Source organism: Eublepharis macularius, chromosome 10 (genome assembly GCF_028583425.1).
Source record: "Eublepharis macularius isolate TG4126 chromosome 10, MPM_Emac_v1.0, whole genome shotgun sequence".
NCBI lineage: Eukaryota > Metazoa > Chordata > Lepidosauria > Squamata > Eublepharidae > Eublepharis > Eublepharis macularius.
The window spans coordinates 86135850-86154809 of NC_072799.1; the positions used below are offsets into that span (position 1 = coordinate 86135850).

The following is an 18960-nucleotide window of genomic DNA, read 5'->3' on the forward strand; positions in this document are numbered from 1 at the left end:
GTAACGATCCTTAAATTATTAAGATATTGTGGTAAGACCATAATTCCAGTTCAGAAATCTTTTATTTAAAAAAAAACTTTATTAAAAGTTGATGAAACTTAGGAAAGTTTAGCATTTGAATCTTCCATCTTTGTTATATGCCATTTTCTGCTGTTCTAATTGCTATCCATAATGGAAACTGGAAAATACAGAATTTTCTTCAAAGGTTCAGAAGTCACTCTGCACCTATCTCTGAAAGCTGTAGCTTCCTCATCTGTTCATAATACACAACAGTAATTAGTATATTGTGATTATGTATCAGACTACCAAAGACATACACACAACAAAGTATAGTAAACAATATTAACATACTGTAAAAAGACAAGTTGATAATACATCCTAGTTCAGAAAACTACCTGTGATCTAATACACACATGGATCTCCTCTGTATAGGGTCATGGTTCCTTTTAATGGAGGGACAATATTTGTGTATACAAAGGAATGTATTGCTTTTAAGAAATGGAGCAAACTACTGTGGGCAGGGGGAGCTCCTTCTTTGGCATAAATGTCCACATTAAAAAAAAGTTTGCTGGGCAAGGGTGATGAAATCAACACAGCATTAAACATGATTTATTTAGCAAGCATATCCAACAACCTGCCACTATATTATGACACTATGAGAAAAATTTCAACTTTATCAGTCTTCTTGAAATAAGATTAGTCCTTACTTCACTTACCTAATAGCTTTTCTATCCTAACCTGTCTTGTTTTGCACTTTTAACAGTTAGGGTCCTCTGGTATGAACAGTTCAAAGTTTGCATCCGAACTTTAAAAAAAAAGAAATTGACTGAGTCTGCTAGATCACTTTGAGATATATACAGTTTTTCATTTAACATTAACATAATAAATTATTTTTAAAAAGCAAAATTAATAGTGTAATCTTAAACAGAGCCACACCCTTCTAAACTCACTGAAGTCCAAGGGCTTAAAAGGGTGTAACTTTGCTTAAGATTGCACTTTCAGACAATTTTAAAAATATAGGCTCTACACGGAAGACAACTTTTTTAATCTGAGGGATAACATTAACAAAAGGTATTCCAATCCGTGCATTTCTGCTTTTGCATTTTCCAATTTTGTTAGAAAGGTAGCTTCAAGTTACATTCAGCATTTTTATTAATGTAGGCTAAATAAAATAGTGAGATGTAAACAAAAATCTAATATATCCAGAAGCATACACAAATAGATGGTTGCTTAAGACTTTTGATCTCTTCCTGGCTCTACAGCAAATAGTCCACAAATCCGTATCTGAGTTAAGTAAATACAGTTACTCCAATTCAGGTTTTGTCTTAACCTATAACTAGAACAAATATTCCAGCAGAATGAATGTGCAGAGTACTGCAAATGTGACTGCAACATTAAAGGTACTGGTGACTGAACAACATTTTAGAGATAGCATTCGCATCACTATTGACAACTGAAAAAATCCAAACAGGTTTGTTCTTGTTAAAACCAGTGATTAGTCCTTGAAACCCACATTTCTGAGAAGAAAAAAAATTAAAATCATTATACTGAAAGCATAAGTTAAAAAATATAATGCAAGAATATTTTCTTCTTTGGATTCTTAATCAAACTCGACATTAGCCCACCACACAATGAGAACTATTTATTCATAACAGAGATTGGGACATCCATCATTCTATTGGCTGTACAAATGCCAGTAGGCACAGCTGCATCCAAGAAATAGGTGGCCATCGTCCGGGCCCAGAGGGCACAACAGCAGATTGGCACTCAGAGCAAAATCTTGCATAGTACTGATCTGCAATTCAGACTTTAAAAAAATGCCCAGTGCACTCTGACATTTAGCATTTAAATTCTTCTTCCTCACTGGCATTATGCAAACTAGAAAGTTAAATATGGCCTTAAAAATGAATGTCTGATTTACTTACTTTTCTGCTCGATCTATTGCTCCTGGAAGTGCTCTCTCTGGCGAGTGTGAAGGAGACCTCAGTGTTGAACTAAGTGGGGACATGACATTTATGGAAGTGGCACTGAGGCCATGCCGCCTCATCTCTTGCATGGCTCGTTCCCTATCAGATAAAAAATGGATTATGTATGTTAACAAAAACTGGGAGGATCTCCATGCTGAAAGGCAGGTCACCTCCACTATAACTCCTTCAGCCTGCAATTCTATACAAATTCTATACAAAAAAAGTAAGCAGTACTTGTGTTCTTTCCCCTGCTCCCTCCCCTTTCTTGCAATGACTTCACTCAGATCTTCTCATTTATTAACAAGTAATGTTAATATTGCCATGCATGAAGAAAGAGAAATATGTATCGACTCCTTTCAGCTATATGACCTAGGTCTAAGCATTCTGAAGCATTAACAGAGTTACTCCACCCAGAATGAAATTTTTTTGTGAGAGCTGATCTCCACCTGCCTCTCGTTTGCTTTCTGCATTGACCGGAATACATCCATGAATCAGAGTAATAACTCAGCGAATAGAGGTCCAGTACTATATTAAACAAAACAGTAAGCTAAAAAAAACAACAATCATGGAAGATGACCCAGATAGGCTCAAATATCTCTGGGATGACAATAGAAGGTTAAATAGTGGGCCATTAACAGGGCTTAGGATGGCCTGATCATGCTCCATATGTTTGTTTTCTAACTAAATATTTTAAATCTACCTTTCCGGTTTTAATTGTGAAGTGTGCCAGCAGAGGTGACCTCCCCAGGGGAGGGGTACAGGGACCAAACAAATAAACCTGTACAAGTTCCTCTTTACAGTTTATGTCTTTGGAGAGCTACAACTCCCCACATCTGCCCTGGGGCCCAGGACCCTCATTCCCAGAACTGGTTCTCAGTCCCATCTTCCTCCTCTTCCTTGCACTTTCCCACTCAGATCTATTCTCATCTCCTTCTTGTGCTCCTCTACCTCCTCATTTTTAGCTTCCTCTCTCCTTCTATCCCTGGCTCCTTCCTGTAGGCGTCTCCATTTCAGTTTCTATTGACCCTCACCCATGTGAATTCAGGAAAGCAGGCAGGCACGGTCATCCTAATGCACAGGAATGACATCATGCGCACCACTCCCTCTCTCATGCTTTCCTGAAATGGTTTTTAGACAGCATTGTACATATACAGACTGTTCTGTACATGGCACTTATTACCGATTTGGTCTGTATCCAATTCAAGGATGTTTGTTTTATCCTCTAAAGCCCTTCTGGGATCCACATATGTGTAGGATCATTTCTCCCCAGACGTGCACACGTAGAAGGGAAAAGTAGGGCAAGAACCAGAGCTTTTTTTATGGCTATCCATTCAGGAATCACCTCCTTGAGGTGGTATATTAAGTCACATCCCTTCTCTCTTTCCACATAGGCTGCAAAAATGTTGGTTTGATTGGTTCTGTAATTCAATGCATCTGAGGTCTGATGTAAATGCATGTACAGTAATATTTTATGGTTACTGATTGATTGCTTTTATCCAATGTCTGATTAAACACCCTTCTAATGTGGGAGACAAATTAAATAAAGTGGTCTCTCAATATCTAGTGTTAATTCTTTATGGTTAAGATAATATTTCCTAAAGTTGTATTTTTAATTGTTACAATTAATATTCTCTATACAACGGTGTGTAAGATGTAGCATAGTTCTTAAAATGAACACATCCAGCTCACTGTGGCACATCCAGCAAGCAAATCTACTTACCGTTCAAATCGTTCTGTTGTCAGCTGCCTTTTTACAATATCATAATCAGTCTGCAGCTGTGCAAGTTTATTTCGGAACAGAGAAGTTTCTCTATTAAGACTTGTTCTAAAAATATTGTAGACAAAGAAAGGTCTCAACAATTGCACATCTTACAGATGGTACTTTACAGAAAACTAAAAATAGCACAAGCAAGGCAAAAAGATAAACAAGAATCAATGAATATATACATGTGAACACATTCTTCCCCACCTTCACCCAGGGCTTTGCTCTGCAAAATAAGAGTACTTCTCAACTGCAACACAGTGTTAAGAGAAAATGTTTTTAAAAGGTCAGCCCAGTTAAAGTTTGCATACTTAGGAATTCAACAACTAAAACTGAAACTCAAGACCAGTTTGCTGCTGCTGCGCTCCTTCTAAAAGCATCGCCTTTGGCCTTCCATATTCCCATGATTACATGGAAATACTCCTGTGTAAACCGGAAACATTTGGTTTTGTGGGACTGTAGTATTTGATCTAGCTACATATGTGAGCAAGCCATATAGTAGCTTTGCATGTTCCTTTAGAGAACTACAGTCAGTATTTGATTCTTTCTTGCATGATGTACCCTGCTGCACAGAAGAAAATGCCATATCCCCATCATTATTAAATGAACGTCTGAAACCATCCTTATAGCTCAGTAAATATGCTTGATCTTGGGATAAAAGTCTAGGGTGATCAGGACTGAAAGATCCCATGCAACGTATCTGTGTATCGAATAACCAAATGCTGACCCCCCCCCCCTCACTCCCCCAATACATATCTGAAAACCTCACAGAAACAGGGTTGGTCAGAACTACACTGTATGTTCTGCAAACATAAGGAATACCCAAGTTTTCATTAGAATACAATCTGTTTTTTAAAAAAGTAAGGCAGAGTTAAAAACCTCAAATGCAGTAAGAATGACCTCACAAAATGGCACCTACAAAACACCAAAACAATAGCGTTCAGGAAAACATGTTGGTGATAGCCACCTAGAGCAGGCAAGTGGGGGCAGCTGAAGCTGGCTCCCGCATGCCTTTCCTGCCTGTCCCTTCTCCTCTATTAGCAGGAATGAATGGAATGATGAGGACTCATGAAGTAAGGGGAGGGTAGAAACAGCAGTGGAATAAACAGAACCAGTGGCAGGGAGAATGAGATTTCCTCTTTCCTACAAATCCCCACCTAGTTTATCACAGAAAATTTGCGTAGCGATATGAATTGCAATATTGTGCTTTTGTAACATACAGTTTGCTATCGGAGAGGGTTAGCCTGTCTTTGAGCAGCTGTATTTCTGAATCTTTCTCATGTGCAGTCAAATGATTCTGAAATTCTTTGTCTCGGCTAGTTGCCAGGAGTGTTTCCAGGTTTTGTATTGTCAGCCGCTCACTCGACAACTGCTTTTTTAAGAGCTCTGCTTCTGCTTTTGCATCTTCCAATTCTGACTGAATCTACAGAATAAAAATAGTTTCAATCAGTATTCTCACATTTAATATTAATATTAATTCTACATGACAGCAAAACCCCAAATAACAGCACTATATGCAGACCTAACATGATAGATTGCTTTCCCTAACTATGGTGAACTGTTTTAATATCTGAATACTTACAGCCATGGCAAAAGAACTGCCACAAAGCAGGATAGTACAATCATAATATAAATAGGCTAACAAGCCGGGGTTTAAGGCCTTACTTCTCTCACTGAGCAAACCATGGCTAAGCCTCTTTCCTCGCAGCTCTAGCTTCTCTGCATGCAAAAGAACAAGCAGGTCTCACTGGGCTCCCTTTATGTGTGTCCTCTGGGGACCAGATTTTCAGTGCTGCATTAAGCAGCCCATTTAAGAAATTCTGCTTAGGGCTGCACCATTAGCTCAGAAAGCCCAAATTGCAGTTTTATCATAAATTTGAGATCTAAATGAAATCTAGTATAGTATAATGATTACAGTGTCAGACTGGGACCTGGCATGGATGCTTTCTGGGCAACCTCGGACTAGTCACACACCCTCAGCCTAACCTACTTCATGGGGGAGCATAAATGAAGTTAACAACAGCAACAACAAATTAGGGCAAAAAACCATAGTTAATTCTAATTATGCATAAAGGTTAGTTCTGTACCAAGCAGCGTAAGTGACAGCCATGGATTTAGATAGCAAAGGTAAATTCCCAGACAAGTATTACAAAACAAGGAAACCAAAAGCGCCATGCAAGGAGGTATTGCAAAACAGAAATAAGATGATGTAGCCAGAGACAGCTTATCCTAGGGACTGAATGATGGACCTGGGTTCAAACACCGATTCAGCTCTAGTCAAGCCACTCTCAGCTTTAGCTCCTTAGTTGGAAAACCGGAACAATAGTAAAGTGTGTATCTGCAGTATCAGTAAGATCAGGGCTTTTTTTCTGGGAAAAGAGGTGGTGGAACTCAGCGGTGGAACTCAGGACTGCACAATGACATCACTTTGGGTCAGCTGGAACTAGGGGGGAGTTTTTTAAAGTTTAAATCATCCTCGGCGAAAATGGTCACATGGCTGGTGGGCCCACCCCCTGAACTCCAGACATAGGGGAGTTTAGATTGCCCTCCACGCGCCAACGGCGTGCCAACGGCACAGAGGGCAATCTAAACGCCCCTCTGTCTGGAGATCAGGAGGCAGGGCCACCGGCCATGTGATCATTTTCAAGAGGTGCCAGAACTCCATTCTACCGCATTCCTGCTGAAAAAAAAGCCCTGAGTAAGACTGTATAGCACTTTTATAAATACCAAAATAAAGATTTCGGGTTTGACTGATTTGAGTTCCAGTTTCTTGTGATTCTTTCAGGTGGCCTTTCACTTTCAAAACCACATCTTTTGTTTCTAATGTAACTGGACCTCTTAATTTAAAAAAGCTCACCCCCCCCCCACTCACCCTCTCAAAATCCAAACTTTTGGATGTTAACTGACGAGAAAGCTGTTCTTTGCTGGACTCCAGTTTAACACAAAGTTCTCTAACAGAAGCCACATCAGTTGCTGCCGAAACCTTTTCTTCTTTTTCGTGGTAGAGGGTCTCTTCAAGTTTGGCCATATTTTTCGCCATTGAAGAGATCTGTGATTCATAAGCTTGGTGTGCAATGAGATGCTAAATGAGATACAAAAGCAAACTATTAGCTACATACGTGATCACCACCCTCACTGTACTCTAAAGTGTAAATTCAAGCTCTCTTTTACTCTTCCAAAACACACTTATACTCTTTGCAAGACCTTACAGGTATTGAGCAAGAACAGAAGTAGATCTCAAAGGAGTGTTCCCTTGAGCTCACAGTGATCAATTGCTACCACCTGCTCCTTGCAGAAATCTCCAATTAACACCAAGGCATTTGATTAAGAAGGAACATTAGTAAAGTAGACCAGGCAACAAAATTCAAAGAACACTGGAGACTACCTCCTGAATTTCTTTTTCCAGTAGTTCAATTCTCTCTTTAAGATGTCTTCGCTCAGTATCAACAGAAAGAAGTTCCAGTCGTACTGAGCTGCTGTTCCCTTCAGCTTGATGGGCCTTTGCTTCCCAGCTCTCAGCTTGGCTATGGAGCAACTGGAATTTTTCCAGCAATTCCCGGTTTTCTCTTTCCTAGTTCAAACAGAAACATTCATTCAGTGAGCAATGAATCACGATGTCAAATGCCTTCTGTGCTGGCAAGCCAAATTCAGCAATACATGTGATCTAGAAGAGAAAATCTGGAGGGGTGCTATTCTCCATATTTTGCACACGCATTCATCTACCTGCCTGCCCCAACTTAATTCTTTTTATTACCAGGATAAACCCATGAGTTGCAGTTCAGAAAATGAGACAGGAAATCAAAAAGTTTAAAGCAGATTTTGCTTTTGTAACTTGATAAAAATGTTGATGGTTATACGCATGGATTTTTTTCTTCTTCCTTATTCTCAGTCTGTTACACTAATTTTTAAATGGTAAATGGGGATAAATTGAAGGACTTTGGCTGTGAGCCATTCCCACTGGAGCTATAGATTTTTAAGTTTAGAAAACAATTTGGGGAGTTGGAATGAAAGCCATTAAAAAGAAAACACGGTAACAGCCAGCATTCAAGAATGCTCAATAAATTCCAGATCCCGAGTCAGAAGATTCAGATTTAAAACTATATTAAAACATTTCACAAGCAAACAAAGTTAAACAAAATAAATCCCATAATTCAAAAGTTATGTGAAAGGCTTTCTGCTGTTCAGCTTTTCAGTAACATCACATACGTATGGAGGTTTCTATTGGGTTCAGAACTTAAGCTTCCTGAGATAAGCATTCTTGGAGGAAGGCATGGGCTAAATACACAAACACTACACAGGGATACAGAATTCAAGAAGCTGCTGTGTTATTCATCTAGCTAGTTTTTAGTCTGTGGTCCAAACATGCAAGAGCTCCAACAACGGTTTCCAGCTTCCACCAACCCTCTACAATGGGGCCTCCACCACAGCAGCATTCTTTCTACTTGTGGGTTGTAAGTAGACATGGGCACGAATGGAAAAAAACCCATGAACACACTGTTTGTTGTTCGTTGCCGCTGACGAACATGAACAGAGGAACAGTAACAAACATGTCCCGTTAATGAACATGTTCGTTGTTCGTCGGCACCGGAGCAGCCCCTGTTAGACCCATATTCACAGGGAAAGTTCAGCAGGCTCCCCTCCAGCCATCACCCAAGTTTGGTCAAGAGTGCAATACGGATCTTGGAGTTATACATTCCCAAATCCGACGCCCCCAGGAAACTCCCATTCAACACAATGGGAGCCACCAACTGTTTTTTGCCCCATGTACAAGCAGTGGACTCTAGGGGGCGGGGGCTTTGGCCACTCGCCAGCAGCACCCCCCCCCATGTGCCTGCCTGCCAGGCCTCCCAGAGGCGCCTTTCCAGATGGAAGTAAGTAAAGTGGGTGATGTTGGCAGCTGCTGGGCCTGGCGGGCTGGGGGAGGCGTTAACGTGCCGGCTCCCCTCTAGGGGGCAGGGGGTCTGGCTGTCGCTGGTGGCGCCCCCCATGTGCCCACCCGCCAGGCTTCCCCAAGGCTACTTTCCGCCTAGGTATGATGGTGGGTGAGGGGTGCGGCCGCCGGGCCTGGTGGGCTGGGGGAGGCATTGGCGTGCAGCCTCCCCTCTAGGGGGTAGGGGGTCCAGCTGCTGACGCCTAACATCACCCACCTTCCTGCTTTCGCAGAAAGGACGGGAGGGAGAGGAGATGTCGTTTGGAGGGGTCAGAGTGTTCCGGAGAGGGAGAGGTCGAAGGAGGGAAGGGGAATTGGGAGGATCCCAACAGTTGCTGCGAGTTCTCCTCCGAGGACCCCACTGAGGTACTCAGTGATGGCAGCAAACATCACCCACCTTCCTGCTTTCACGGAAATGATGGGAGGGAGATGTCGTTTGGAGGGGTCAGTGTTCCTGAGAGGGAGAGGTCAAATGAGGGAAGGGGAATTGGGAGGATCCCAACAGTTGCTGCGAGGCCTCCTCCAAGGACCCCACTGAGGTGTTCAGTGGTGACAGCAAACATCACCCACCTTCCTGCCTTTGTGAAAAGGACGGGATGGGCAAGACAGGCAAGGTCGTTGGGAGGGGTCAGAGCGGTTCCAGAGAGGGCAAGGTTCAAAGAGGGACAGAGAACCTGTCAGGTAGAGAATGACAGAGGGTGACCAGTTCCTGGCCGCCTTGCGCAGCAGGACCAGGAAACATCCAATCATTTGTGAGCCTTCCTCTTTGAAAACCTATGATCTTGTCAGCGGCGGAAGCAGCCATCACCCACCCTCCTGCCTTCATGGAAAGGATGGAATGGACAGGACAGGAGAGGTCATTGGGAGCAGTCGGAGTGGTTCCAGAGAGGGAGGGGTCGAAAGAGGGAATGTGGGAGTCGACAGGGAGAGGAGGACAAAGGCTTCCTGGCCGCATTGCGCAACATGACCGGGACGGAGGACCCCAACATCCACCCTGAAGGATTGTGCAGACTTCTGCTGGAGAGGCTTGTCTGCCCCTCCTGTGTCTAACTGGAGGCTGCCAACAACATCACTCACCTTCCTGCCTTTGCGGAAAGGAAGTGAGTCACGGGACCCATTCCCCCCATGCACAGCGGCAACAGAAGGTGCCTATGGATGGGGGTGCACCTTGCCACAAAACCATATCTGCAAAAGCTTTTGGGCCACCCCTCGTGCCAAGAAGCAGCAGCAGCAGCACAGCACCCATCTTCCCGGATGGGCAGGACAGGACAGGAGAGGTCGTTGGGAGGGGTCGGAGTGTTCCAGAGAGGGATAGGTTGAAGGAGGGAACATCCAGGACCTTGTTGGGGACAGGAGGGTATGGGTTGCTTGTCACGGCCACATTGCAGAGCGGAACCGGGAAGGACCAAAGATGGCAGCTGTGGCATGGTAGTTCCCCATGCCCAAAGGTGGAGGCAGCTGACATCACCCACAGTCCTGCCTTTGCAGACAGGACGGGATGGGCAGGACAAGTTGTGGGGTGGGGTGGTATTGGTGCCATCCAGAGAGGGAGAGGTTGAAAGAGGGAAGGGGAACTTGTCTGGGAGAGGAGGACAAAGGTTTCCCCAACAGAGGACGGCAGTTTCACAGAATCTGCTCCAATTAGAGACACCTTACCTGTCAAGGAAGTTCAGGCAGGCTGCTGCCAGCATCACCCACCTTCCTGCATTCATGGAAAAGCCGGGTTTGCAGCCGGGACCCATTCCCCCCTGTTCAGAGGGACAGCAGGTGCCCATGGAAAGGGGGCACCGAGCAGTACAACCTAATCTGCAACAGCAGCTGAGCTGTCCCTCATGGCCAAAACCACCAGCAGCAGACAGCATCCACCTTCCTGCCTTCGCAGAAAGGACGTGAGTCGTGGCGGGACACATTCCCTCCTGCTAAGAGGAGACAGCAGGTCTCTATGGATAGGGGGCACCATGCGGTTCAACCGTATCTGCAACAGCTTCTGAGCTGCCCCTTGCACCGAAAAGCAGCAGCAGTGAACATCACCCACCTTCCTATCTTTGCGGAAAGGACGGGATGGGAGAGATCATTGAGATCGTTGGGAGGGGTCCATGCGGTTCCAGAGACAGGGAGGTTGAAAGAGGGACTGGGAATTTGTCTAGGATAAAAGTAGGACCAAGGCTTCATGGACGCATTGTGGAGAAGGACCAGAATGAAAGACCCAACATCCGCCGTGTTGGATTATGCAGACTGCTCCGGGAGAGGCTTGTCTGCCCCTCCAGTCTCGAGATGGAGGCTGTCGCCAGCATCACCCACCCTCCTGCCTTTGTGGAAAAGATGCGTGCTGTGGCTGGGACCCATTCTCCCCTGCTCAGAGGGGAAAGCAGGTGTCCATGGATGGGGGCCCCGTGCTCCACTACTACATGTGCAACAGCTCCTGATCTGCCCCTCGTGGCCAAGAGCAGCAGCAGTGGACAGTACCCACCTTCCTGCCTTCGCGGAAAGGGTAGGTGGGACTGGGAGGGACCTATTCTCCCCCGCCCAGAGGGGAGCAGGAGCCCATAGATAGGGGCCCCTGTGCTGTGTTGCCCTATCATCAGCAGCAGCAGCAGCAGCAGAGCTGTCCCCTGTGGCCAAAAGCAGTGGCAGCTGACATCACCCACCTTCCTGCCTTCATGGAAAAGAGGGGGTGGGGAGGAGAGGTCGTTGGGAGGGGTTGGAGTGTTCCGGAGAGGAATGGGTCGAAAGAGGGACCATCAGGAAAGATGTCAGGGAGACAGGGACAAAGGATTGCCGCTGGCTGCATCGCGGAGCAGGACTGGGAAATCCCCTTTGTTGGCGAGCCATGAGCTGAGAAACCCACTGAATTGGTGGGTAGCGGTGGCAGCTGACATCACCCACCGTCCTGCCTTCGCGGAAAGGATGGGGTGGGCAGGACAGCAGACGTCGTTGGAAAGGGTCATTCCGGTTCCATCCGCAGACAGTGAGGATGAAAGAGGGACTGTCCGGGAAATTGTCAGCTAGAGGACAAGATGGGCAGGACAGGTTGTGGGGAAGGTTCGTATAGTTGCCATCAAGAGAGGGAGAGGTTGAAAGAGGGACTGTCGGGGAACTTGTCTGGGAGAGGAGGACCACAGGTTGCCAGCTGTGGAAGCAGCCCTGAGAACTGAGGAGTGCTGGAGCCCGCTGCACAGGAACTTGGCCGAGAACCATAGTAGACTTGGGGAGGCTCAGAGGCCAGATAGGTCCAGGTCCAAGGAGGGATGCCCAAGGTCGAGGTTGACCTTCACGAAGGTCAACATGTCCACGAGGTCCGGGTGCAGACATGCACGGTGGGGACAGAGAAGGTCTCCCAGGTAGGAGAACACCTGCTTGCTCTGCACACTGGTGGGAGGGCAGGACAGGATGTTGGTTGCCACGATGGACAGGTCCGGTCATACAGCAGATTTACTTACCCAATACTACAAGGGGTTGGAGTGGGGGGGCTCGGTGGGCTCCGCCAAGTACTCTCGCACCATAGCCCTCGCTGAGTCCTCTGCCGCAAGCGATGCGCTCACTGTACTGTGGCCAACCACACAGCCCAACGATGAGGCCCAGAGATCAAGTGGGGCCATTTGGGTGGATCTCTCTAGGCGTGGCTCTCTTCTCAACTCCCCCACCCCTCCTGCTCCTCCTCCTGCTCCTCCTTCTGGGCTGCCTGTCCCTCATCCCACCCGGTTCCCTCAGGCCTGCCTTCTCTTTCTGGTAACGGAGCACTGCTGTGCGGAGCAACTTTTTCCAGCAAAGCATCTGATCCGCCCACATGGTGATGCTGCCCTTGATCTGGGGGTCAAAGAGGGAGGCCATGTGGTACAGCACCTCGTGGCACAGAGGATGCAAGTGCTCGGCCATGCATGCCTGGATCCTCCTCACAAAGTACCCGGACCCTTGGGAGCAGCTTTTTCTCATGCGCGAGCTCCTTGGCCAGGAACTGGTCAAGCCCGTGGATCAGGGGGATGACCTGACCCAGGCTGGCCTCGTAGGAGCACAGGAGCTTGGTGGCCTCCTTAAAGAGTTTCAGCATCCGGGACATCTGGGCAAGGACTCTCCATTCCATGGAGCTGAGGTTCAGCTCCTCTCCCCTCCTCAGAACATCCGTGGATGACAGGATGTCCTGCAATGGTCCCTTCTGCTCCACCAGACAACATATCATGTCATAGGTGGAGTTCCAGCAGGTGGGCAGGTCCTGAAAGAGTTGGTGCTCGGGGTCCCCCCCCCCACGCCTCTGGAACAGCTCACGGGAAGAATTGATGCTGCGGGAAAAGTGGGAAGCAATGCGGCGGCAGCTCTCCAGCAGATTGCGCATCCACAAGGTTCCCTCATCCCAGCTGTCCCTTGGCTTGCTCCCCAGCCCGAGCACGTCCCTCATCACCAGGTGCAGCTTGTGCCATGCACACCAGGCCCGGGAGGAATGCCTCTTTCAGGGCTGCCAACATGTTGGTCCGTCACCATGAAGCCACAGACAAATCCTTCTGCCCCCACCGTCCACTCCCTCAGAGCCACCTTTACGGTGGTGGCAATGTTCTTCCCAGTATGGATCTTGTCCATCCCCCAGGCCTAAAGAACCACCCTGTAGCCTGGTGTCAAGCATGGTGCCTTTTTCCGGAGGCCAGTTCTTGGCCTGGGGCAGCAGAGGTCCTCTGGTTGCCATCAGTGGGTGGTGATGGCAAGGTACTCGTGAAGGCAGCTGCTCCAGAGGTCGGCCGTGAAGTGTACAGTATGGCCTTTGGCGGCCGAGAGCTCCCTGAGCACCCTGTCTCGCACAGACTGGTAAAGGGCAGGCAGGACTTGACGGCCAACGGTGAGCCGTGACAGCATGGAGAACCATGGAGCAACGTGCTGAAGCAGCCTTTGGAAGCCCACGCCCTCCATGATGGATAGGGGGAAATCCTTGCAGGGCAATCGTCTCCGCCACCACACGAACACCCACCTTCTGAGCCCTTGACCTCACCCTTTTCAACGGCACTATCCCCGACCCTGGTGGAACAACCTCCCCAAGGGCGGCCTGCCTGACAGTTCCGCTCCCACTGGCAGCACCCTTGAGGCAAGGCTTCTTGCCTGGGGTGGATTCCGGTGACCTTCCCACTGATCCCAGCTCAGAGGAGCTGGTAGCCCTCTGTCTCCCCCCGCCGGATGTTTCGCTGGCAAAGGACGTAGACCACAGGCTCAGGTGGCGCGTCTTCAGGTGCCTGGCCAGGACCATTGATGACAGGTGCTTCCGGCCATTGCCCCTGCGCACCAGCCCATCACAGACACGGTACCACACCACACGGAGATCATTTGGAAGGGCCCGGAAGGGCCTCCATACAGCCGATTTGAACCGTGGCCCGCTAACTGTTCCTGGGGAGGGAGGACGAAGGGTTACTGGCTGCGGTGTGGAGCTGGCAATGGAAGACGGAGTGAGGGGTGGACTGCAGGCAGGGACAGCACCAGGAGTTCAGCATAGGGATGGGAAGGATGTTTCGTCGAACCCAAACCCATTCCTCCATGGATCCCTCAGCCTCCTCCTCCTCAAAGAGTTTAAAGAGTTCCTCTTCCCCCGGTGGCAAGAGGTCTTTGGCCTCCTCCACAGCCCCCACAGGTGATTTTTGGGGAGCGGGAGTCTCTGCTGCTGCAGAACCCTGCCCAGTACTGCTTCCCACAGGGCAACTGGGACTATCTTTGCACTTCCCTCCATGAGCATCCTTGGCCCATGGCCGAAGCCTCATTGTGCCAGCAAACAAGGAGGAAACACAAGGAGACAACACTGTGAGCCCTCAGCCAAGGTGCCCACTGAGCTTAGCCCCAGGGCCTGGCAGGATCCCTGGAACCAGAGAGAGGGGCTAGAGCCCTAGCCCAGCACTCCCAGAGACCTGACCAGATCAGGCACTGATTCTAATAATAATAATAGTCAGGGTGAGCCCTCAGCCAAGGTGCCCACTGAGCTTGGCCCCAGGGCCTGGCAGCAGTCCTGGAACCACAGGGGATAGATCCCTATCCCACACCACACAGAAAAAAATCCAGCTCCAATGCACTCTCCGTCTCTCTCCACAAAGGCTAGCAACAGCTCTCTCCCACTCCACTGCTTGATGAAACTGAAAGCCAGAACTGGGAACACAGTGCCCTTTTATAACCAGAGGTCTCATAGGGAAAAGCAGGTCTGTGGTTGGTCGTCAGAACTGCTTAATACTGTTTGCAGGGATGAGATTGGAGTGCCCATGGCTACAGAACACCACCTCTTCACCCTCCCTCCCTCCTAGTCTCTGCTCCCATGTAGCCAATTGTAATCAATTTGCAGCTCCACACTTGGAAGGAAGACCTGCCCATCAAGCTAAGTTGGGCTCAGATTGGGGTTTCCAGGACGACAGAAGGAGTGCAGACAGAGTTCAGGCACTCCCTGCCTCCGTTGCCAAGGGAATTGATTGAAGGTGCCTGGCTGTCTGGCTTCATGAACAGCGGACGAACACAACGAACAAGGCTTGTGACGATCGCTTGTTCGTTTGCAATGGCACCTCACAAACGGCTTGTTCGTGAACAGACAAACGGGCTGTTCGTGGGTTTTTTCCGTTCGTAATGCTGTTCGTGCCCATGTTTAGTTGTAAGTGCAGGATCATGCCCAAACTTTGTTCTCCATTTAAAAGCAACTTCTTAGTCAACAGGGTAGGAAGGAAGGGAGAGCCCTGAAGTCATAGCTGACTTACAGAGACCCCAGCAGGGTTTTCATGGCAAGAGACTAATCGAAGTCTTTGCCTGCCCTTCCACCCTGGTCTTCATTGGCGGTCTCCCATCCAATTACTAATCAAGTCCGACCCTGCTTAGCTTCTGAGCTCTGATGAGATCAGGCTCACCTGGGCTATCCACACCACAGGTTATGAGATGACTTTAAAAGAGGGTTAGACTGATTCATGGAAGAGAAGTCCATCAATGGCTACTAGCCTTGTTGACTAAAGGGAACCTCCACATACAAAGGCTGCAAACCCCTGAATATCAGTGCCAGGAGGAAGCATCCAGGGGAAGGCCTCAGCCTCTATTTCCCTTTGGGGGGGGGGGTGTCTTTAGGGCAACTGGTTGGCGGGTACGTGAAACAGTATGCTGTACTAGATAGACCATGGGTCTGATCCAACAAGGCTCTTATTATGTTCTTATGGGCAGATAGTACTGCTGGAGCCAGAGAAGGATTCAGCCAGATTCCCAGGGATCAACGCTGTATGGCTTCCATTTCTCCAACAAATCTGATTAATTTTCACAGCTGACTACGGTTGCAGAATTTAGGGGTGCCTGAGGGCAAAGTACACACTACACTAGTAATATGATTAAAACAGGCTATACTTCATTAAAAAAACCCATTTGGAATGCATTTCCTCACCTTTGAAGCCATTAGGTTTTCAAACCTTGATACTTCAGTTATGTAATTATGAACCCTGATTTTCATTTCTTCTTTTTCACGTAAAGCTGCTTCCAGTTCAGCTGAGATTGCCTATTAAGATTACAGACAAACTATTATGCATCAGTTTAATATGAGTAAATTGTTTCATAGAGGTGTTGAATGCGTCTGGGTTCCAGCTGGCAGGTAGAGGCTCATGTGACGAAATGCTGCTTCACATTAAATAGTCCATTCATATAGAACTTCCAGCTGACACCTGGGCTACATTACTTCTCCCTCACATACTATTTTCCTTTCTTTCTTTCTTTTTGTGAATAAGGAACTTTTGGGAGGAGCATTCATTCATATGAGTCCACAACTGCAATCTGAAGGTGAGCAGCCCAGACAGATCAGTCAAACTAGGCCTATAATGTCTTGATTTTCATTTTGCTTTTTGAACTCCCAAAATGTCAAGTCCCTTTAGTTGTGGTTGTTGTGGGTTTTCCGGGCTGTATTGCCGTGATCTTGGCATTGTAGTTCCTGACGTTTCGCCAGCAGCTGTGGCTGGCATCTTCAGAGGTGTAGCACCAAAAGACAGAGATCTCTCAGTGAGAGATCTCTCAGTGAGAGATCTCTGTCTTTTGGTGCTACACCTCTGAAGATGCCAGCCACAGCTGCTGGCGAAATGTCAGGAACTACAATGCCAAGACCACGGCAATACAGCCCGGAAAACCCACAACAACCATCGTTCTCCGGCCGTGAAAGCCTTCGACAATACATCCCTTTAGTTGTGTTTAAATAACTAAAATGGATATGAACATAAAAATAAAAAGTTACCCCAAAGGTAAAAACTACTTCAGTTTAGGGCAAGTATCATTGAGAGATGCTCTGTACCTGGTTTTCTCGGGCCATGGTTGCTAGATCATCCTGTAGCCTTCTGTTTTCCTTCAGAGCCATTTCTTTCACTCTTCCAGTTTCATCAAGCTCAGAGTGAGCTGCATCAAGCTGGCGACGGAGACTGGCTAGTTCACGATCTTTGCCACTCAAGGCATCCTTTAACTGGCTAGCAAATGGCGGATTTGGAAAACCTTAATTTGAATTCATTTTTTCCCTTTTGCATTATGGCATGACATACAATTCTATTATGTCAAAGATAATGGCAACATTCTAGCCATTCAAAATCAGTAGGTGCTTCTGGACTCTGGCACTGAACCATGTTCCGCACATGCTCTAAAATACATTCTGTCTGTGGGCCTCCTGTCCCCAGGTGTCGGAACCAAAAGGGGGCGCCTCCGCCAGGTTGGCCTCCTTCTCTAAGCTGGCTCAGGGGGCCTCAGAATGGGGAGATGAGGGGGGTATACAACACCCTACTCCCTCTCTCCTGCCACTGGGTTTGCACACTCTCTCTCTGCCAGGCAAGGCCCTCAAGTGCTCCCAGCTACTTCTCTTCAGCCTCCCTGGCTTGCCCACTTTTATGGGGCCTTCCTGATTGTTTCTCCCTCCCTCTCCTGGTTCCGCCCTATCCCGTTTCTCCTCTCCCCTCCCCCACTGACAGCCAGTCCAGGCAGCCTCTGGGAGCGCTGCCTTCAGCATCCTCCTGCCTAGTGCCCCTCCCCTGAGCTGCCCAGCCAACTTGCTGCCTGGGCTCTGCCAGCGATGCTGAGGCTGAAGGTGCAGGGTGTGGCATGTTGCGCATGGGGTTCTGCCAGTCCCGGGGCTTCCTTCTGCTGGCCTGCGGCTGACTCCCTTGTCGGCCTGCCCTGCCAGTGGGCCTGAGGGAGGCACAGGCCAGGCGCCAGTGTAGGGGCTCTCCCCTGTTAAGGCCTTCGTGGCCTGGACAGCCATGACCAGCGTCAGCACACATTCCGCAGGCATGGGCCTTGCCGTTTCTTCTGCTGCCGCGGCGCACCCAGCTTCTATGGGGGCTGCTGGTGCCTGCCCTCCTCGAGCCGCAGCCTCTATCGCCACCAGCCCACTGTGGGCCAGAGCCACATCCAAGCCTGCCATGGTGGTCACCTCTACACCAGCCAGCAGGCTTGCCCACGCCTCAGGGGCTCCAGTGGTCCCAATCGCCCCATCAGAACAAGAGGGGGCCTCTTGGTAGGCATCTGCCCCGCAGGAAGGTAAGTCCGGGCGAGAAGGGCTCGCCGACCCCAGACACTGTCCTTGCAGTGAATGCACTTCTCCCATTTTACTTGATCAGCACTCACCCCTGAACAACGGTGTATCTGTCTATGATACAGTGTTATACCTACCTGACCACTAGTGGAAAGCTTAGCAGGCCATTACAAACAGTATTAGCGCTTGTATCAAGATCCAGACTTTGAGCCAAACAAAAATCACTTTTGAATATGCAAACAAAATCTCTATCATATTTAAGTTCAACAGTTTCTATATTTCTACCAGTATCAAGTTAAACTTCATAACATTGCTAATACGAAACTGAACTCTTACAATATATTATCAAATACTTCAATAATGTCATTTCCAAGACTCAGAGGAGTTAGCTATGTTAGTCTGTAGTAGCAAAATAGTAGAGTCCAGTAGCACCTTTAAGACTAACCAACTTTACCGTAGCATAAGCTTTCGAGAACCACAGTTCTCTTTGTCAGATGCATCTGATGAAGAGAACTGTGGTTCTCGAAAGCTTATGCTACAGTAAAGTTGGTTAGTCTTAAAGGTGCTACTGGACTCTACTATTTCTAAGACTATTCATCTTTAAATGATAAACATATCCTTATGTCAATAGCATACATAAGAATTATTATCTAATGTTGTGGGTTGTGTTGCATAAATATATAGTGTACATTTTAAGAGAGCAATGCTTCTCTCACAAAGCATCTCACCCACTGCAAAAATAAAAATACAAAGGAATTATTTTCAGTGGTCCCCAAAATTTAGCAAGTTTTTCACTGGAAAAACGAAAGAAGTCCTC

General features: G+C 47.7%; 1 protein-coding gene across 1 annotated transcript in view; it reads right to left on the reverse strand.

Moving 5' to 3' along the window:
* The window catches only part of CEP135 (centrosomal protein 135), a 72170-nt gene continuing 53210 nt past the window's right edge, over positions 1-18960 (reverse strand). Inside the window, exons 19-26 of the mRNA XM_054990016.1 lie at positions 16920-17088; positions 16029-16139; positions 7115-7300; positions 6602-6811; positions 4950-5152; positions 3688-3792; positions 1926-2066; positions 1-1517 (exon numbers count right to left, since the gene is read on the reverse strand). Of these exons, the coding sequence (XP_054845991.1) occupies positions 1496-1517; positions 1926-2066; positions 3688-3792; positions 4950-5152; positions 6602-6811; positions 7115-7300; positions 16029-16139; positions 16920-17088 (1147 nt within the window). The 3' untranslated portion in view covers positions 1-1495. The remainder of the gene's footprint in view (positions 1518-1925; positions 2067-3687; positions 3793-4949; positions 5153-6601; positions 6812-7114; positions 7301-16028; positions 16140-16919; positions 17089-18960) is intronic.